Source organism: Eptesicus fuscus, chromosome 2 (assembly GCF_027574615.1).
Source record: "Eptesicus fuscus isolate TK198812 chromosome 2, DD_ASM_mEF_20220401, whole genome shotgun sequence".
NCBI lineage: Eukaryota > Metazoa > Chordata > Mammalia > Chiroptera > Vespertilionidae > Eptesicus > Eptesicus fuscus.
Window position 1 is genome coordinate 116,811,945 of NC_072474.1, and position 20,853 is coordinate 116,832,797.

Below are 20,853 nucleotides of genomic sequence, written 5' to 3' on the forward strand. Positions count from 1 at the left end.
CCCAGGGAAGACAGCTGGCAGTCAGTGCTGGGTGTGTGGTCGCTGGTTTAGAGTCCTGATGGCCAAGACAAGTTAGGGGCGGCTGTGTGGTTGGGTTCACCTGCAGGAGCAGCCCCCGGTGCCGCTGATTGGGCCCCAGAACCTGCAGGACCGGGGGCCTGTCCCTGTGGGTGCTGCTGCTCCTGGTGGGCCGGGCCTGTCATTCCGTGTGAGTTCTCCAGCCAGCCCTCGTCTCTGGGGCCAGGCCTTTCCCGTCTCCTCTCTGGACTGTCCCCCAGTGAAGTTATTTCGGTTCTAAAATGGTCTTTTTGGAATTGTAAGTGAAATGCCATTAAATCCATAAAATCAGCCCTAGCTGGTTTTTCTCAGTGGATAGAGTGTCGGCCTGCTGACCAAAGGGTCCCAGGTTTGATTCCGGTCAAGGGCCACATGCCCTAGGTTGTGGGCTCAGTCCCCAGTAGGGGGCGTGCAAGAGGCAGCCAATCAATGATTCTCTCTCATCATTGATGTTTTTATCTCTCTCTCCCTTCCTCTCTAAAATCAATAAAAATATATTTAAGAAAAAGAAAAAAATCCATAAAATCATTGGGAGACACTACCGTTTTTTAAATCCTCATCTGAGGTTATGTTTTTATTGATTTTTAGAGGAGAGGAGGGGGGAGAGAGAGAAACATCAATAACATCAATATCATCCTGTATGCCCTCTGACCAGGCATCGAATCCACAACCTTTTTGGTGCATGAGATAATGCTCCAGTGCTCCAACCAACTGAGCCACCCAGCCAGGGAGAGGAACGTTAACTTTAATACACACACACACACTTATTTATTATCGATTCCAGAAAGGAATGGAGAGGGGGAGAGAGATAGAAACATCAATGATGAGAGAGAATCATTGATTAGCTGCCTCCTGCATGCCCCCACTGGGGATCGAGACCGCAACCTGTGTCCTAGTATATGCCCTGACTGGGAATAGAACTCAATCACTGAGCAGCACGAGCAGGGCAGCTTTTAATTCACATTCGGTGTCCCTGGTGTAAGTAGTTTTATTAAGACCTTTCTCTCTTTCAGAAGAAGGTATGTCAGCTTCTTTATATTGGCCACACCCACTTTCTTTAGAAACACTTTCTTTAGAATGTTAAACAGTTGCCTTTAAGACAGTTCCCAGATGTGACCTGTGTGGTGGTCTTGACTCAGGACATCGGATTCCTGGGCCGGCACGTCACACAGCTCCACCGAGCATCTGTAGCCGCTGTTGTAGCCTCTGTGGTTAGTGCTGGGCTCGTCCTCCACACACTGCCTTGGTTGTGAGGTTGCAGTTCGAACCTCAGGAGCCAGACCTGTGGTCAGAACAGCTGTAGCCATGCCTGCATCCTCACACTCGCGGGCAGTGTCTGGTGTGCACTGCTGTGTGTGACGGTAGCTTGTTCCTCTCATTTTAAAGTTTTTATTAGCAATGGGTGTTGACTTTGTCGAGAACCTCTAAAATCCAAATATACCTGCACTCATGGTTCATATCTATATATACACCTAAGCACCGTTCGACCATTAGCTATGATACTCACTGACCACCAGGGGGCAGACGCTCAACACACAGGCATGGAAACATGGAACAGACTGATGAATCTCAGAGGGAAGGGGAAGTGGGGAGGGCGGGAAGAGATTAACCAAAGATCTTATATGCATACTAGAGACCTGGTGCACGGATTCGTGCACCTGTGGGGTCCCTCAGGGATCGGGTCGAAACCGGCAGTCTGACATCCCCCAAGGGGTCCTGGATTGTGAGAGGGCGTAGGCCAGGCTAAGGGACCCCACTGGTGCACAGGCACCGGGCCTCTAGTTAAAACATAAAAGCTGTGCTTTATTGATGTTTTTTATAAGTCCACAATTTTTAGAAAGTTAAACACTTTCTTTAGAAAGTTAAACAATAGGTTCAAATTAGAAATTATATAAGAGAGGCAAAATCTCATGTCATTTTCAGCATCCAAAAATTTTACTTCTCATTTTGATCACAATATAAGAAATCCTGAGTCACACAGGTAAGTATCTGAGGGGGTAACCATTTGTATTAGTTGCTTTGCAATCTCAGTCTTTGGTTGAAATGGCCCAGACCTGGATGGGTGGGCAGGTGGAGAGTTTCTGGTCCTAGACCTCGTCATGGACGTTACCCCGCTGCTCCTGGCCTTTCCCCAGAGGTAACGGAGAGGGAGGCGCCCGCTTTGAGGACGAGACGAAAGCAGCGGCTTTGAAACCTCGATCAGTGGGAAAACCTGAGCAGCGGGAGGCTGTTTGTGTCCTTACGCTGCACGTGGTGTGACTGTTCACCAGGTTGGCTGTGTCGGCGCCAGGTGCTCCCCGCACATGCTAGGGTGTTGCTAGGCGGGTGTCGCGGGGCCTGGGCCTCCGGCAGGTGTGAGATGCCGTGGTGGTGGCCGGCTCCCCATTTGCGGGCTGTGGTTTCTCTCGTCTTGGGTAGAGAGGTGTCCTGCCCTTCTGGGCCATCCCTCGTAGTCACGGTGCGGCTGGCATCACATTGCCCTGCCCTGCTGGTGTCGTGTCCCCAAGGACAGTGGTGTCCGGGCCTCAGGCCATTGACCTGGTGGGCTGCCGCCTTCCAGGGGACATGTACCAGGAGTTTAGTGGCCCGTGCAGCCGGCACCGCGAGCCCTGCTCTGCCAGACGCTGCCTATCTCCCTCTTCTGGGAGGGATGGCGGTCCGCGTCCTGAAGTAAAACGCGCAGCGAGGGGAGCCCCGCCGCCGCCTGCTGGAGAGGACCTTCCTCGGGGACCCGTGCTCCCTGCTGACATGCGGCTCTCACCCGGGGGTTCCCCTGGTTGGAAGGTGACCTATTGAAAGGGGGGAGGAGAGAGAAACAGGTGTGGTGGCTGGTGCAGGGGCTGAGCTGCTGGCCCGCGCAGGTGAGGAGCCGTGCCTCTCAGGATGCTGGGCGCTCTGGCGGGTTTGGGCAGAGCAGGGCCGGCCTTGACGATGCCATCGGTCCCAGCCGCCCCCGGGAAGGTGGCAGTGCCCCGATTGGTTTAGTTCGGAATTTTTAAATAATAAATGACACCGTTATGCTTTTGAAAATAGCTCACCCTTTCTGGCTAGAGCGTTAGTAGCAATCCCTCTAATGTGCTTCACGGCAGCAGGTCGGCAGGCCCTCGCCGGCCCGCCATGTGCTCCGCAGCTCAGTCTGACTTCCCACATCTGCCCGAGCCTGTTGGCTGCCCCTGGGGACTGCTGATGTCACGCCTTCTCCTGGAAGCCATTGGCTTCCTGGCTGATGGAGGGTTGGGAATTGGATACTTAAGCTTGAGGAGGCCAGGAGGAAGGTTGATCTGTGTGTGTGGACACTGTCCCCCCACATGGTGAGGGGCGGCTGGGCCACCGGACAGGCGTGGCAGTCTCACTGCTGCAGTGGTCGGGACAGCCGAGCCCGAGCAGCCCTCCTGTGCTCATGGCAGCCTGTCCCCCGGGGCCTGAGAGTCAGGACGGGGGGGGGGGGGGGGGGTGAGGGACAGAAAGAGGCGGCAGAGGTGGTGGGATGTGCCAGCTGTCCCTGCCCACGATGAGCCGCGAGTCTGTTCTGAACTAGACATGTCCCATCTTCCCTCCAGCTGCATAGGCCCAGGGAGCAGCCTGGCCTGCGTTGGTGGCCACAGCCCGGCCCTGGGGCCTGCGTGTGGATGGAGAGGGCTCAGGTGCTCGGATTCAGAAGCCCCTGCGGTCTCCAGGGGCTCGCGGAGCCCGGTGCCGGGGAATGGAGCACCTGATGGATTTGAATGTCGGGCCAGGAGGCCTGAGGGAGCAGCGCCTGCCCATTGCTGGGGCGCGGGGAGCAGTGAGGGGCTGAGTGGGAGGCAGTGGGCTTGGCAAAGGCTTCCCTTGGTGTTTGCCATTTTGCACAGACACCTTTGGCGACTGGGTGATGGGTCTGGGCCATCGTTTACTTGGCGCGTCCTCGCTGGTCTTCAGGACCTGCTCAGGAGTGGCAGGTCTTTGTAGAAGGCCACCTGTTGGGGAGAGGGCCTCCCTGCTCCGCCCCCCAACCCCAGGTTCCCAAAGCTTGTGGGAATGGGCCTTGGAGACGCACCCAGAGCTGGGGGTGTCTGTTCCGGGTCCAGCTTTTGCTGACTGTGTCTGTGTCCAGCCTGCCCATGTGAGGCCCCAGCCCCTGTGGCTCCAGGGGTGGCAGCTCCTCCACCCACCCCGCTCTGGAGGGGAGGGCTGGGCGGGTCCAGGCATCAGGAAGGGAAGTGGTGGGGTGTGCTTTGTGCGCTGGGAAGACCGGGTGTGGGGGACGGGGGAGTCAGACATGGCTGTTTCCTCTTCCTTCCCAGGCGTGTCCCGCTGGGTGGCTGTGCTCCCGTCCACTCCGCGCACCTTTCCTTCGGAGGCGACCCCCTGGGCTGCTGGACGCGGAGGCCCCAGCACGCGTGTGCGGTGGCCCGAGCGCCGTGGGCCCCGGCCTCAGCGGGCCTGCTGGTCGCCCAGCCGCGGCTCCTGCCCGCGCGCAGCTGGCACTCCTCGCCCACGCTGCGTGACGACTCGGTGGTGGAGAAGTCGCTCAAGTCCCTCAAGGACAAGAACAAGAAGCTGGAGGAGGGCGGGCCGGTGTACAGCCCCCCCGCGGAGGTGGCCGTGAAGAAGTCCCTGGGGCAGCGGGTGCTGGACGAGCTGAAGCACTACTACCACGGCTTCCGCCTGCTCTGGATCGACACCAAGATCGCGGCGCGCATGCTCTGGCGCATCCTCAACGGGCACAGCCTGACCCGCCGCGAGCGCAGGCAGGTAATGCGCACGCCCCGCCCCGCCCGGCGTGTCCGGTGCCTGCGGGTCTGTCCCCTGGGCGCCGGTGCTGTCGGTCCTCTGGCTGCTGCTCCCGCTGACGGGCCCTGTCTGCCTCGCTGCCTCGCGTGGGCTGTGACCTGCCTTTGCCATCACGTTGCTGTCCATTGTCGTTGGGCTGTGCACCTTCGTCGAGGTGGTTTGCGTGGCTTGTTGGGGATCTGTGCTCCCGGACCCTTTGTCTTTCGTCTGTGCTGAGTCCCAGGGCACAAGGGGCAGCCTCCAGCCCTCTGGGCCCTCGGAGGCGAGGAGAGCACAGGAGTGTCCTCCTCCGTGAGAAGGTGGGCCTCGGTCACAGCTGGGGTTGCTTGGGACCTGTGAGCACTGGCTTCCGGCTTTATGCTGCGCTCAGGGTCCCATTGACAGCATAGGCGTGTTCGCTGGCTGGGGCCCAAGGGGTGCTGGTGAGGAGGGTGCAGATGGGTGATTTGAAGATGATTGGATTAGAATTTCCTAGTGAGTGTTCACTGGACACGGGTTACCATGCACGTTGCCTTCTGGGGAATCACGAGATAAGGCTGGGTGGCTCAGGTTCTCTTCTGCCTCTCCCTGTCCCGTTCTGCTGTGGCAGTCACAGGGTTTCTGCTGCTTCATTGAAGACAATTTGCGCTATTATGAAACACACAGTTGACCCTAGCCCGGGCTCAGTGGTTAGAGCATCGGCCCGAGGACTGAAGGGTTGCAGGTTTGATTCTGGTCAAGGCACATCCTCAGTTGCACCTGCAGGAGGCAACCAATCAGCGTGTCTCTCTCACATGGATGTTTCTGTCTCCCTCCTTCCCACTCTCTCTAAAAATCACTGGAAAAGTGTCCGTGGGTGAGGATTAACAACAACAACAAAACACAACGCAGTCACCCACTGGACGGGCCTTCCCAGGACCAAAACTGGGGCCATTCGAGCACAAAATAAGAACAAGGATGCGTTGTAAACAAGTGAAAAACGTAGGGTCCACGCGTCTGTTTTGATAATAAATAGAAAAATGAATGTCAGGAAAAGGAAGCAAAGCTGGTGAGCGGGAGATGGCGTGAGCGGGGAGATGGGTGTGAGTGAGGAAGTCGCTGCTTTGGGAGCATCCGGTAGAGACTTGGGAAGAACCGTGGCTGCGTGACCTGGGGGAGAGGTGGGTGTGGGCCTGCCGCCCGTGTCTCCTCGCGGCTCCCTCCTGGCCCTGCCCAGCAAGGGCAGCCCTCGCTCGGGAACGTTCTCAGCGGGAGCGCAGCCCCCAAACCCAGCAGCGGGGAGATGTTTCCAGACGTGACATCTCCCCAGAGGCCTGCAGACGGGTCCATCGGGCTTGGGGTGAGGACACGGAGAGGCAGCCTTGGCCCGGCCACAGCGGTGGGAGTGGAAGCCGCGCTCGCCTGGGGGGTTCTGACGACCTCCAGGGGCCACGTCTTTCGTGGTGGCGGCGGCGGCGGCATGTGTTTATGTTGGGGGGGCACTTGGGTGTTCTCTAATGACTGCCGTGCAGTCGAGTCCTAAATCGAACCCTTTCAGGAAAAACCAGAGCAGTGCGCGGCAACGCCAATCCTCAGCTGCTCTCGTCCGGCCAGGCCAGCCCGTGGGCAGCACTGCGTGTGCCTCAGCTTTCCCTCCGAGCAGGACCCTGGGTCCCGGGTCAGGGCCTCGGGGGAGGGTCCCGGAGGCCCCGGTGCTGGGGGCTGCTCCGCACGTGGGTCAGCTCCCAGCCAGCTCTCCGAAGGCCCGGCCGAGAGAACGCCCCGAGTTTGTGGGTCGCCTGTGGCCTGGAGCTCGCGGCGTGGACGCGCACCGTGACTCTGACCTCGCCGCTCTTGGCAGTTCCTCCGGATCTGCGCCGACCTCTTCCGCCTGGTGCCCTTCCTGGTGTTCGTCGTGGTGCCGTTCATGGAGTTCCTGCTGCCCGTCGTGGTGAAGCTCTTCCCCAACATGCTGCCGTCCACGTTCGAGACCCAGTCCATCAAGGTGAGGCGCTGCTCGTGCGCCGGCGCCGTGTTCCTTCGTGATCGCCACACGGCGGGCGGTGGGCGGCGGCGCGGCTGGACCCGTGTCTGGACCCTGGTCTCTCTGGACCCGTGTCTTCAGGCCGGGCTGAGACCATCGTGGGGTGGGATGCGGGCCAGCCCCCAGCCTGCGGGCCCTGTCTGTTGGGTCAGTGGGTCTTTGGGGACACGCCCGCCGTGTGTGCGCTCTGCAGCCCCGCTCTGGTCGCAGTGTGAGACGAGCTGGAGGAGGCGCTCCAGCCCAGCTCGGGGGGGGGGGTGGGTGGTGTGTGGGGGGGTCTGGGCAGAGGATAGCGCCCGTCTCTGCCCCGCAGGAGGAGAGGCTGAAGAAGGAGCTGCGGGTCAAGCTGGAGCTGGCCAAGTTCCTCCAGGACACCATTGAGGAGATGGCCCTGAAGAACAAGGCGGCCACGGGCAGCGCCACCAAAGACTTCTCCATGTTTTTCCAGAAGGTGCCCTGATGCTCCGGAGCCCCTGTGGCCTCAGCCCACTGTCCTTAGTGCTGGTTAGAGCCTCGGGCCACCTGCCTTCCCTGGGGAGTGGTCCTCATTGCCATCCTCCCTTTTTCTACTGTAGCAGCAGGGGGTGCTCCTGTCCCCTCCCCCGCCCCCCCGTGGGCAGGCGGGCGGGCGGCAGCTGCTGCCCAGGGTCTATGGAGGTTCCCTCCCCACGCAGGTTGAACCTCTCCAAGAACTTGAACCTGCTGTCATTCAGTTACTTGCCTGTGCCTCCAACTTTGCAGCAGCCCCAGGCGAGGGAGAGTTTGGCAAATGAGGAACCTAAGACCCTGCAGTGTGACAAGGGGGCGGGGGGGAGGTGGGCAGGGGAGAGGATGGACTGAGCCCTGGCTGAGGTGGGGAGAGGGGCAGGGCCTCCTTCCCAGCAGGGGGAGGCCGGGCCTCTTCCAGTCGCCAGCCTACCCTCCGGGCTGGGCTGCCCTCGGGGTTGAGTCTTAGGGACTGCTCCGAGGTGGTGCCTGATAGTCCAGGCAGTCCCCCACCCCCAGCCCCCTGTCCTCCTCATTTCCTCACTTGGGGCGAGTGGCCCCTGGGCCTGGGAGGGGTGCATGCGTGTGTGTGCGCATGCCTGTGCATGCTCAGGGAACAAGCCCCCGCCATGGGTAACACTCAGCATTGCTCCTGCAGATCCGAGAGACCGGGGAGAGACCCAGCAATGAGGAAATCATTCGTTTTTCCAAACTGTTTGAGGACGAGCTGACCCTGGATAACCTCACGCGGCCGCAGCTGGTGGCGCTGTGCAAGCTGCTGGAGCTGCAGTCCATGGGCACCAACAACTTCCTGCGCTTCCAGCTCACCATGCGGCTCCGCTCCATCAAGGCGGACGACAAGGTGAGCGGCGGCCTCCAGATCGGGCCATCCTCGCCGTAGGAGGTGGATCACGGGTGGTCCGTCAGCCTCACACTGCGGCTGTGCCCACCTGGTGTGCACGTGCGTGGTGCCTGCTGGGATAGATGATGCTGGGCTGGGCCGTCCACGTGGCTTCCCACCTGGCGTGGCATCGGGACCTTCCCATGTTGCCCCGTGTTATGGGAAGGCGCGTTCTAATGCCTGGCTGATGCTCCCTCGGATGCGTGCGTTATAACTTGTTCATTACTGTAGCCAGCCTTCTGCTGCCCTAAACACCACTCCAATACGTTTCTTTCTTTTTAAATTAATATATTCTTATTGATTTTAGAGAGAGGAAGGGATAGAGAGATAGAAACATCGATTGGCTGCCTTCTGCACACCCCACACGGGATTGAGCCCTCAACCTGGGTATGTGCCCTGACTGGGAATTGAACCATGACTTCCTGGTTCATAGGTCAGTATTCAACCACTGAGCCACACTGACTGGGCAGATTTCTTTTAATGTGGATTTTTGCCCAAGATCTCTGATAATTTCCTTAAAAATAGTGGCCGGGAATTGGGCCTCTGAGTAACAGGCAGGAAGTCAGAAGCAAGTCCTTGCCCACGACCAGGGCTCCCAGGCCCACTTGCCTGCCCACAGCCGGGCCCTGCGCTGTGCGCCCCGAGGTGCTTCGAGGAGAATTCATGGCACAGCCCTCTTCTCCAGTAGCTCTTCTTGCCTGAGAAACCTCTGATGCCTGCTCCCTATTTCCCAGCTTTTCCTTTCCAGCTCCCGAGTCCTCCATCTGCCACACGCCTGTCGTCTGGCTTTAATGCCTGCTCAGTCCGCAGTCTGTGTATGTGACACCGGCCTCCTTTCTCGCCTTGTTTTGAGGAACCAAGTGTTGTCTTGTCGTCCCACCCCTCTGGTAGCCGGTGACGTGCTTGTCACTGGGCAGTTTCCCTGGAGTGTACAGCCCACTCGGCTCCTGCCAGTGCTGGCTCCTCCCGAGGCTTCCCTGCACGCCTGCCTCAGGCCCCTCGAGGAGCCACCCCCCCCTCGTGCCCTCCTGCCCATTTCCATGCCCACGTCTCCTCCCTGAACCAGCGCCCGGTGACCACTCCTCTCGGTGCCTGCCGCGTGGGGGTCTGCCTGCCTTTGGTGTCAGGCTGCCTCAGGGCTGGGCGGGCTGCTGCTCTTCTTGGAAGGGGCCAGCTGACAGCGCTGCCGTTTTCTTCGTGTTTTCATTGTAGCCATTTTAGGATGATGATGTGCCATTATCCTGTCTGCAGGTCGGAGTGCTCCCACCACCTCACTAAGTCCTCCCCTCCCCTCCCCTCCTCTCTGTACCATGTCCTGTCCCTCACACTCTTCTCTGTACTTTATGTCCTTTTGTACTTCTGGGTTTAATTAATTACTCTTTAATTTTTTTCATTTATTGATTTGAGAGAGAATAGCATCGATTTGCTGTCCACTTACTTAAGCCTTCATTGGTTGACTCTGGTATGGGCCCTGACTGGGGATCAGACCTGAACCTTGGTGTGTCAGGGTGATGCTCTACCAGCTGAGCCGCCCGGCCAGGGCATGGGTTTAATTCCTCTTAGACCCTCTTCTGAGTTCCTCATTTCAACGCCAGACGTTTCTAAGATTCCATTTCTCACATAAAACCGTCCATCCTGCTGTCTGTTTTCTTGAGCACGCTCGCCTTAGGTCACGTCTAATTATTCCAACAGCAGACGAAGCAGAGGGTTCGGTTGGTTTGCTCTCTTGGCTCGGCTTGTTTGTCGTCTTTAGCTTTTCAAATAGAGACCTTGTCTGAAGGGAGAGGTTCCGGGTGGTGTGGTCCTCCTCCAGAAGCCCCCACAAGGTCATCACCCCAGGGCTGGCCCAGCTTCCGGGGTGCCCTCTGCCTGGAGCTCCCCTAGCACAGCCTGGGTACCCGCCTGCTGCGCAAGGCTCTGCCAGCTCCTCCGCGGGGCCCGCTTAGCGTGAGGCCCGACACCAGGGGGTTCCTGCGCTGACCTCTCTGGACTGAGCCCCCGGACTCCTGCTGCTGCTTAGCCTGCCTCTCAGCAGTGGTCTTCGGCCTGGACCCCGCCTGCTCCGCGTTGGCGCACGCCGCTGGGCCCGTCGGCTCCCGGATGGCCAGCTCCCTCACTCCCTGGCGGCTCGGTCCGTCCCAGCCCCCAGGCTCTCCCTGCTCTCACAGCCCCCAGGCTCTGCCCCGAAGCCTGGCTGTCGGCGCTCCGGCTCCAGGCGTGCCTGTGCCCTGTGGTCCCCGGCTTCTCCGGTTCCCAGGGCAACTGCCCTCCCGTCGTCCTGAGTGTGTGGGGGCCAGAGGCCCGGCTCGGCCCGCTGTGCACTCTCCAGGGCGTGCTCAGGAGTCCACTGCCGGAGAGCGGCCGCCGGGCCGTCTGGAGGCGCCGTCTTCTCAGGAGGCGGCTCCAGGCAGGTGTCCGTGTTGAGTCCCTGCCACTCACCTGCCCTGTGACCTTGGACAAGTCATTTCACCGTGAAGTGCCTCAGGTCCCAACGACCTCCGCTGCCGAGAAGGGGGAGTGGGCACTCTCCCTGGACAGGAAACAGGAAGCAAACCTGGGAAGACGGCGGTGTGGGGAGAAGACCCTGGGACCCCAGGAACCACAGTGCGTCTTGGTCCCTCAGATCCCAGCCTTGGGCGACCAGGAACACTGGCAAGTCCAGAGCCTGCTCTCCGCCAAGAACAGGACAGGCTCGCCCTGGGAGAGAAGACTCCAGCCAGACACCCCGGGAAACACTGGCCCCGCCCCCGTCCACGGGGTGCGAGACCTCCGCCCGCCTGGCAGTCCTAAGACACTTCCTCCCCCTGCGGGAGGCGCCGGTGCTGGAGGCCAGGTGGGGCAGTAATGAGGCTCTGCCTCTCCCAGCCAGGGATCCGGAAGCCCCACCCACCCTCCCAGCAAAAACACGAGTGAGTACCTCTCTCCCAGCGCCAGCGAGGCACCTGTCCCAGAATGCACCTGGGTGCGACTTACGGGCTGGCCGATGCGCAGAGAGGTCGGGGCAGTGGAGGAAGCCTGCTGCTCCAGTTCCCTGGAAACGGCCACAGCGCCCCTCGGGCCTCTGTGCGGCCTTGGTGCCCCCGAGCGGGAAGCGGCAGCAGGGGGGGCGGGAGGAAAGGGGCCGCCGTTGTCACTGGGCGGGGGCAGCTGGAGACGCTGGTTGGGCAGGAAGTGAGGCAGAGTCGGGGTTTGTGGTTAGAGGGTTTGGAAGATGATTTTGTGCGCCCACGAAAGCTGGGCTGCCAGGGACCTGCAAATAGGTTGGGCCATCGACAGACGCCAGATCATCAATTGCAAAATCTATAAAGTTGGCTAGAACACCGCCCCTTAACTCTCCCAGAGCCCTGTCGGGCAGCTAAGGGAGGATTGAAATGGGATCCGGATTCTCATAACGTAACACTCCACATCCTGGCTTCCAATAGGAAGCTGCTCCTCATGCCCAGCTGCAGGCCAGCATGGAAAACTCAGTGGTGGGCCCTCCCCTGGATGGACAGGACGAAAGGTAGGCTCCGTGAACAAGGGAAAGCGTGGACTTAACATCTGAACAGCGAGGACAGTGAAAAATGGTCAGAGCCTCCGGGACCTGGGGACTACTGCAGAACTTCTAACACATGTGTCGTGGGGTCCGGAAAGAGAAGGGACAGGGCAGAGCTAGAGAAGTGCTCAGAGAAGTCATGGCTGGGCACTTCCCACATTCCTTCAATTCTACGAATGTAAGCAACCGAGGGAACCTCCGGCAGGATAAACCCCAAGAAGTCCACACCCTGCTGGACACGTCACAGTCAAACTAACGAGCATTCAAGGACAAAAATAATGTTGAAAATAGAACAGCATCTTACCTGCAGGACAAAGAATACAATGCCGACTGTCAGCCCACCGTCCTGTGTCCAGCACGTTCCCTGAAGGGCAAGGAGGAAGCCAGACTCTCTCAGAAGAGGGAAAGCTAAGGTGTGTCGCCAGCAGGCACGTCCTCGAAGACCTGACGGAGGTTTTCTAAACAGGAAGTGATAGGAGGAGCCCTGGAACACCAGGAAGGAAACATCAGATCAGCCCAACAGGCTCTCCTCCTCGAATGTCTTCCTAATGGCGTTTGATGGTCAAAGCACGAGTGATGGCCTGTGGCGTGTGGCTCTCCGTGTAAGCGAGGGGAAGAGGGCCGGGGGCTCGAGGACGGAGCTGCCTCCAGTTCCCCTGGACGGGGTGAGGACACTCGCAGGCTGACAGGTCACGCAGGGGTGTGGTGCCCACCGTAGCCACGGGTGGGGCTGGCTCAGGCAGCGGGGCCGTCGGTGCAGGCCTCCTGCGTGCGCTGTGAGGGCCCCGTGCAGAAACAGCTGCGAGGCTCTGGGACTTGGTTTGGCTTGAATAGGTATATATTTTTAAACATTTTATTGATTTTTTACAGAGAGGAAGGGAGAGGGAGAGTCAGAAACATCGATGAGAGAAACATAGACCAGCCGCCTCCTGCACACTCCCTCCTGGGGATGTGCCTGCAACCAAGGTACATGCCCTTGACCGGAATCGAACCCGGGACCCTTCAGTCCGCAGGCCGACGCTCTATCCACTGAGCCAGACTGGTTAGGACTGAATATATTTTTTTAATGATTTCAGGGAGGAAGGGAGAGGGAGAAAGAGAAACATCAATGATGAGAGAATCATGGATCGGCTGCCTCCTGCACGCCCCCCCCCCCACTAAGGATCAAGCCCGCACCCAGTCATGAGCCCTGACCGGGAATCGAACCGTGACCTGGTTCATCTGGTTCATAGGTCGGCGCTCAACCACTGGGCCACACCAGCCATGCTCAGCTGTTTTTGAAAACTTGAGCCCAGCTCATCTCCAGGAGTCCTTTTTAGTAAGCGTCTTATTTCTCAGGGTCCACACACAGGAGGGCACCCAGAAACACTAGCGAGAAGTCGCAGTGGGGTCACAGAACCCCCGGGAGGATGGGGCGAAAGCAGACACGCAGTTCTTCCTGAGCGCTGCGTGCTGGGCACGGCCAGGTGCCCTCAGTGGGCGAGTGTCAGCCAAGCCTGCGTGCTGGGCCGTGCTCCTTGGCACGAAAAGGCAGCAAGCTGTGGATACGCCGGCAGCCTGCGGGAATGGCCCTCATGGAATCCCCGCAAGTTACATGGATCCTGTGTGCGATCGCGCATCGGATGGCAGAGAAATGAAGACCCGGCCCGAGGCTGCGGCTTCGGGGCTGCTGGGCGTGAGGTGGCGGGAGGGCCTGTGGGTGCTGAGGCTCCCGCCCCCCGGCCTGCTGTCACGCCAGGCTGTGATCTTGTTCTGCACTTTGTGCGATGTCACCACCATCTGTCTCATCTCAGGATGAAAGTTTAAGAAGACGGGGTGGGGGCAGCGCTGTCCCCCTCAGGAAACTGTGAGGTTCGCTGGGCCCACGAGGTGGGGGTGTGGGGACAGACGGGGAGCACCTGCCGTGCTTTGTCTCTCCCCTCCCTCCCTCGCCCCTCCCTCCTTTTAGGCGTCTTTGCGCTGCAGTCCATGTCCTTGTCTCGGGACTCCTGCTTGTCCCTCTTCTCCCTCAGGCTGGGAGCGGTGGCTGAGGCCATGAGACGTCTTGGGGGCCTATGGTCGCTCTGCTCTGTCCTTTCTCTCCCGTCCAGCAAACCGGCTCGGCTCGGGGTGGGTTGGGTGGGCTGTGGGGCAGGGACAGGTGCTGGGACCCTCCCCGCAGGCCTGGGTGGAGGCGCCCTCCTTCCAAACGCCGATCTTGGGCTGGTCCTGCCGTGTGCGCTTCCCCGGGTCCTCCTCGGTCAGTCCTGTCCCTGCCAGCCAGGTGGGGCCTGGGTGGGGTGTGGGACTTAGCAAAGCCTGTGCGGGGAGTGGCTTATGACGGTCACGTAGTCCCGAGCGGTGACCGTTAGCACCTGAGCCTCCGGTGCCTTTTCAGAGCGATAGCGCACCGAGCATTGACTTTCTTTTCCAGCTGATTGCAGAGGAGGGCGTGGACAGCCTCAACGTCAAAGAGTTGCAGGCGGCGTGCCGGGCGCGAGGCATGCGGGCCCTGGGAGTCACAGAAGACCGCCTGCGGAACCAGCTGAAGCAGGTGCGTGCTCGGGCGGCTGGGCCAGGGCATGGCGCGGGGCCTTCCGTCAGTCTTGCTCGGGCTCCTGTGGGAAGCTTGGAGGAGACTCGTAGGTCCTGCGGGCTCGTGGGCAGCAGCCGGGCCGCATGGGTGTCCTCTGGGCCTTCGGCTCCCACGGCGGGGCCCGCACAGGGTGCCGGGACTCGGTCTGTGGTGCCAGTGCCGCCCCTGTGCGGAGGCCGGGGCGGCTCTCGGGCTGTAGTGCGGTCCTTGTCCTGTCTTCTCCCGTCACCCGGGCAGGTGAGCGCTGAGGTAGCTTCTTAGACCCGGGCGTGTCTCCCCAGGCCAGGTTCTAGCGCCCTGCTCCTTCCAGAGGCCCGGGCGGCTCTGCCCACGCCGGGAAGGCGGCCTCGGCGATTCGCCTGCCGCATCGGAAGGTGTAAAGCTGCAGGGTGCCCGTGGCCGCCTCCTGACCGCCATGCTGCGGCCCCTCCCGTGGGGTCAGCGTGTCCTCCAGCGGAGGCACGTGCGTGGCACATGGGTCCCGTCGCGATGTGCTCCGGCCTCCGCTCGTCACTGGCGGCCGCGTCTTCTGTGTGGTGCGTGGCGGGCCCCGCCCTGTGCCTGCCGGGCGTGCGCCCACGTGTTCTCGTCCCTCCCTCCTCTGGTACTTGCTCTCCTTAGCATCGCTCCCCGACCTTTGAGTTCCTTCTCACCTCAGTTTTGTCCGTGTCCAGCTTTTGTCCAGATCCTGTCAGGGTCTCGTGTCAGCTGGAACGTTGTATTTTTGTCACTAAAACAGCCTGGCCCACAGGTGGTGGTGAACTGCACAGGCCGAGGGAGTTCACAGACACCGCCGTCAGGGCTTTGTGCCGTTGGAAGCGGAGACTCGGCTGGCAGCGAATCTGTCCCGTCGGTGTTTGGAGCCCGGAGGCCTGGCCGCCGGCGCTAACTCGGTCCTCTGGTGCCTCATGCAGCTGACCGATGGGCATCGAGTCAGGAACCGAGGCAGTGACTCGGCTCCATCCACCCAAGTCCTGTTGTGGCTGTTGCCTCCTCCCTCCCCCCCTCCTCCCCCAACCAGATAGAGCAGGCGGCAGAGGGCCTGGGCCCGGGCCCGCCCAGGTCTCAGGTGCGGGTGGGCAAGGCCGGCAGGTGAGTCCAGGTCTCGACCTCCCACTGCAGTGGCTGGAGCTGCACCTGCAGCAGGAGATCCCCACGTCGCTGCTCATCCTGTCCCGGGCCATGTACCTCCCCGACACCCTGTCGCCCGCCGACCAGCTCAAGTCCACGCTGCAGACCCTCCCTGAGATCGTGGTGCGTATTGCCGGGAGGCCCTCCTGCCCTGCGCTCCAAGGGGCCCCCTAGCTTCTGAGGGCGGGACCACACGACACCATCCACGGCCATGGGACCCTCGCGCCCACCCACTCACCCCCTTCTCTCCGTCTGTCCTCTGAGCAGTCAGGGCCTGTGGGACGTGGTGGCCTCGGGGCCCCGCATTGCGTCCTGTGCCCTCCCAGCCTGGGGGCTGACGGTCAGGGACGGGGGGTGGGGCTCTGGGGTGGCAGCCTGTGGCTCACCCCAGGTGCGCCCTCTCTGAAGGCCAAGGAAGCGCAGGTGAAGGCGGCGGAGGTGGAGGGTGAGCAGGTGGACAACAAGGCGAAGCTGGAGGCCACGCTGCAGGAGGAGGCAGCCATCCGGCAGGAGCACCGGGAGGAGCGGCAGAGGCGCTCGGAGGAGGCCGCGGTGAGTGCCGGGTGCCGGGTGCTGGGTGCCGCATGGCTCCCGCTCCACTTCTGCCTCGGGGACGGGCCTGGGCCGGGGCGGGCTGTGCAGGGCCCTCTCCTTTCCTCCTGGAGTGGTCGGCACGGTCGGGCAGCCCCCGGGGCCAGCTAAGCCCGCCCAGGCTGTGCTCAGGACCCCGGCCCCGGGTGGGCTCCAGCTCCCCACACGCGTGCCCATGCAGTGTGTAATCTGCACATCCCCGCGCAGCTCCATGTGGGGTCAGGAAGGGCCGGGGGGCGGGAGAGGCTGGGCTGTGTGCACGGCCCTGGTCACTAAGTCACCCGTTTGAAGAGGCCTGCACTGAGACCAGGGGTCACCCTGCTGGGCGATGCCTGAGCCCACGGTCACGGAGCTGGCTGTCGAGTGTGCCCCCAGCCAGTGGCACGTCGGTGCGGTGGGGAGGGCACTGAGTGGCCCCGGCCTGTGTTTCAGAAGGAAGTGGCGCCTGAAGTGGCGGAAGCTGCCCCGGGGAGGCCCGTGGCCGAGCTGCAGCCGGAAGTGGTGGATGTGACCCTGCCGTCCGAGGCCCTGAAGGACACGGCCCCCGTCCTGACGGGCGTGAAGGTGACCAGCGCCACGCCCGCCCAGGAGGGGGCGGAGGGCGGCCTGTGCAGGGCCTGAGACCCCGCCCCTCAGAGTGAGTCCCTTCATCTAGGCCTTGGCTTTGCTTCCTTCCCAGGAAGAGGAGATAACCAAGGAGGAAATCGACATCCTCAGCGACGCCTGCTCGAAGCTGAAGGAGCAGAAGACATCCCTGACGAAGGAGAAGGAGGAGCTGGAGCTGCTCAAGGAAGACGTGCAGGACTACAGCGAGGTGCGGGCCTCGGGCTGAGGGTGCGGGCCGCGGGCTGAGGGTGCGGGCCGGGGCTGAGGGTGCGGGCCGGGGCTGAGGGTGCGGGCCGGGGCTGAGGGTGCGGGCCTCGGGCTGAGGGTGCGGGCCGGGGCTGAGGGTGCGGGCCGGGGCTGAGGGTGCGGGCCTCGGGTGAGGGTGCGGGCCTCGGGTGAGGGTGCGGGCCGCGGGCTGAGGGTGCGGGCCGGGGCTGAGGGTGCAGGGCTGGGGGCTGAGGGTGCGGGCCGGGGGCTGAGGGTGCGGGCCTCGGGCTGAGGGTGCGGGCCTCGGGCTGAGGGTGCGGGCCGGGGGCTGAGGGTGCGGGCCTCGGGTGAGGGTGCGGGCCTCGGGCTGAGGGTGCGGGTCGCGGGCTGAGGGTGCGGGCCGGGGCTGAGGGTGCAGGGCTGGGGGCTGAGGGTGCGGGCCGCGGGCTGAGGGTGCGGGCTGGGGGCTGAGGGTGCGGGCCTCGGGCTGAGGGTGCGGGCCGGGGCTGAGGGTGCAGGCCTACAGCGAGGTGCGGGCCGGGACCTGAGGGTGCGGGCCGGGGCTGAGGGTGCGGGCCGGGGCTGAGGGTGCAGGGCTGGGGCCTGTGGGGTTTGCTCCTAAGACTATGGTTTCTACCAGTTTCCAAAAATACCTCCGTTAAGTATCTGATAAGCCAAAGGGTCACGTTGTTCCTACAGGCCCTTGGAGAGGAAGGGGTCTGACCAAGGCCTCTTCAGGGACCCCGTGCAGCCCACACCGCTGCCTCTCCGGGAGCGGCCGCCCCTTGGTGGCCAAGCACACGCAGGCGCCGTGGAGCCTGGTTAACGCTGAGGGAAGGCTTCCTCCTTCCTGAGCAGTCACTTAGAGGAGCCGTGCTTCCCAGCTCTCCCGGGAAAAGATGGCTGATTTGAGGTTGGCAGCCTCCGGGTGAGGCTTCGTTAGAAAGCAGGTTCCGCCTCCCCGCGCCCCCCCAGCGCCCCCAGCTGGCGTGGGGCGTGAGGCGATGCTGACTGCTCGGACTCGTCTGTCACTCTCCACACACGGAGGCGAGGTGCCGGGCAGACCGCATCTCCTTTCCGGACAAGGGGGTTCCGGTCTGCGGAGCCCAGAGCACGTGTGTGTCAGTCCCAGTGTGGACGGCGTGTGAGTGGTGTCCTGGGACAGTCTCCAACGCGCTGCTCTCTTCAGGACTTGCAGGAGATTAAGAAGGAGCTTTCCAAGACGGGCAAGCAGATGGAGGTGGAGGAGTCCAAGGCCAGCAAGAGGCTGACCAAGCGAGTGCAGCAGATGATCGGGCAGATCGACGGCCTGCTCACACAGCTGGAGGCGGACCAGCAGGCTGGCAAGCTGGGCCCCACCGCCCCGGGCCTGCCCACGGGGTGAGTGCGGCCGGACGCAGGATGGAGGGCTCGGGGCTGCTGACCAGTGCGGTCACAGCGTGGTGCCCAGCTGCCCTGCCTTGACCCAGTGGTTTCGGCCAGAAACCCTGCCCCCCATCCGCTTCTCTTCTCCTCGAGGCTCCGGTCAGCTCTCCATCCTCTGTCCCTGTGCGCCGCTGTCCGCCCCGCCCACCGCGGGCCCCTTGCTCCAGGCCGCCGTCGGCTCAGCTCCCCTCTTCCCCGCACTCCCCGCCCTCTAGCCTCAGCCACCCTCGGCCCCAGCACTCAGCACTGACCCCGTGGTGACCCAGCATGACTGCCCCCAGGTGGTGGCTGACCCTCGCGCCCCCAGGGCAGGCTCTGTGCTGTCCTGCCCTCGGGTTGGCGACCCTTCACCCCCAGATGGGGGCAGCGTCCCCTCCTGGTTGACCTGCTGGGCGGTGTGGGCCCACCTGCCCTCACTGGTCCAAAGACGGCTCTCCCCACGTTGGTGGGCGGGGCTGGCCCGGGGCCTTGAGACTGGGTGCAGGCGGTCACAGGCGGCTCTTCCCTGCCCCCCCCCCCCCCCCCCCCAGGGACACGGTCATCAGCGTCACGGAGCTCATCAGCGCCATGAAGCAGATCAAGCACATTCCAGAGCACAAGCTCGTCAGCCTGGTCTCGGCCCTGGACGACAACAAGGACGGCAAGGTCAACATCAACGACCTGGTCAAGGTGGGTACGAGGCCTGGCAGGGCTGCTGGTGCGGGGGCTGGGTGGGCGGACCCCAGGGAGGAAGGGTGCGGGCAATCCTAGGGGAGGAGCTGGGGCAGCCCTGCCTCCTGAGGAAGCCCGCCGGTGCCGCTCTGCACGCGCTTTCACGGGCTCTCCCGGCCCACGCCCAGCCGTGCCGGGCACGGGGCTGACGTGGTTTCGCTGGGAATCGAGGGACCAGCGGGTGCACATTCGGAGCCCTCGCCTGGCCGGCTGCAGGGGCTGGGAGGGCACGTCCAGGCTACCCGCCGCTTCCCTGCGGCCCTCAGGAGGCACAGCAGCTCGATGTCCACACCCCGCACTCTGCCCGGAGCCTCTGTCCAGGGCAGGCCCGGCCCCATGGGCGTTTCCCCGCAGCCTGGGCCCCGGGGACGCACCGTGCCCTGGGCGGCGTGTCGCCTCCCTGGGGCTCTGGAGCCTGTGGGCCCCTGGGGGTGGGAGGCTGGTTCTCTGAGGACCCCAGGGCCCCTGTGGGGCAGCGTGGGGTTCGAGTGCTGGTGGCCGCCAGCCTGCTGGATGAGGAAGCCGGTCCTGAATCCTGTCCTTCCCGTGTGTGCAGGTGATCGAGCTGGTGGACAAGGCGGACATTCACATCTCCACCAGCCAGGTGGCCGAGATCGTGGCGACGCTGGGGAAAGAGGAGAAGGTGGAGGAGAAGGAGAAGGCCAAGGAGAAGGCCGAGAAGGAGGCCGCCGAGGTGAAGGGGTAGCTGCCGCCCGGCCCTTCCTGCTGTGAGGCGACTCTATTAGTGACACGTCCAATATTTTGTCTGGAATAAATCAGGAACTTCCATCATCAAGTGATTTTTAATTTTCATCATTCCACGAAGAGTCAGTCAGTCTGGAATCCCCACGCCCCGGGGAGGCGTGTCTGCGTGGCCACACAGGCCTGCGCCCCGGTGTGTGTCCTGGGAGGCGAGGCCCGGCCCGTGGACCCTCAGCTCAGGAGGAGACACTGGTCTGCGGACTTGGACGCCTGAATGTCGGGGCCACGTCTCGAGTCCTGTCTGACCGCCGAGGGACGCCCCGAGCGCTCTGTGGCCTTGCAAACCACGCCTGGCGGGACGGCGGTGTCTCCTGCGGGCCTCCGTCTGTATCGGCTCTTCTCGCTGTACCTTGATTGTCACCTAACCCTTCACCGACTCGCAGTCCGCCTGACTCGGGCGTGACCCTCATGTAAAGCACGGCGTGGCCCGCTAACGAAGCCTTGCTGTCGGCGTGTTTATTGTGCTGCGGTGGCTTTTAGGGAGTCTCCTAATCTGGGTTGTTAGCACCACGCCCCGGGGGTGAGACCCCTGCGCCCCAGGGCCTCCAGGTGCCCGTCACTCCAATTCCTGGCCAAGCTCCTTCAGGAGACGCAGGCTGGTGGCTGCTCCCGGGCCTGTGGTGGGCACCCCCGGGGCTTGCGAAGGGCCCCCTGTGCTGCCTGCTCTCAGCAGCCTCGGTACCTGGCGCTCAGGCAGGTGGCTGCGGGGGCGGCGGGGCCAGGTGGCCTGTGGCCTCAGCGCTCCCCCGCCCTTCAAAGGCATAGAGGGGCGTGGCCAGCCTCCGGGACAGGAGGACTCGGGAAGGACAGCTTCTCCGTTCCTTGACCTTGCTCCTGGGCGTGGCAGGGCCGACACAACACAGGAATCCGAGTTTGTACCCTAAGATGCAAACGTTTGCACAGGACACGGGTGGTTCCGTCAGTGTGAGTGTGCGCTCCGGATGCTTCCGTGGTGCTGATGGGTTGTCTCGTGTTTCCGGGCCTGGTTTCAGCTGTAACCTGCGCCTGCCGGGAGCTTGGCCACTGTGCCGGGGACGGCGGCTGTCCTTCCGGTGAGCAGTACCATGGGCCCGTCCGCCGCGCCCGGCTCC

At 62.5% G+C, this 20,853-nt stretch overlaps 1 protein-coding gene across 1 annotated transcript in view; it reads left to right on the plus strand.

Annotated features, from left to right (window-relative positions):
• Window positions 1-20,200, plus strand: part of LETM1 (leucine zipper and EF-hand containing transmembrane protein 1) — a 25,444-nt gene extending 5,244 nt beyond the window's left edge. The window contains exons 3-14 of the mRNA XM_054708617.1: window positions 4,341-4,791; window positions 6,650-6,793; window positions 7,146-7,283; window positions 7,977-8,180; window positions 14,168-14,287; window positions 15,452-15,583; window positions 15,869-16,012; window positions 16,484-16,615; window positions 16,731-16,865; window positions 18,054-18,244; window positions 18,820-18,958; window positions 19,557-20,200. Of these exons, the coding sequence (XP_054564592.1) occupies window positions 4,341-4,791; window positions 6,650-6,793; window positions 7,146-7,283; window positions 7,977-8,180; window positions 14,168-14,287; window positions 15,452-15,583; window positions 15,869-16,012; window positions 16,484-16,615; window positions 16,731-16,865; window positions 18,054-18,244; window positions 18,820-18,958; window positions 19,557-19,706 (2,080 nt within the window). The 3' untranslated portion in view covers window positions 19,707-20,200. The remainder of the gene's footprint in view (window positions 1-4,340; window positions 4,792-6,649; window positions 6,794-7,145; window positions 7,284-7,976; window positions 8,181-14,167; window positions 14,288-15,451; window positions 15,584-15,868; window positions 16,013-16,483; window positions 16,616-16,730; window positions 16,866-18,053; window positions 18,245-18,819; window positions 18,959-19,556) is intronic.
• Window positions 20,201-20,853: the final 653 nt, after the last annotated feature.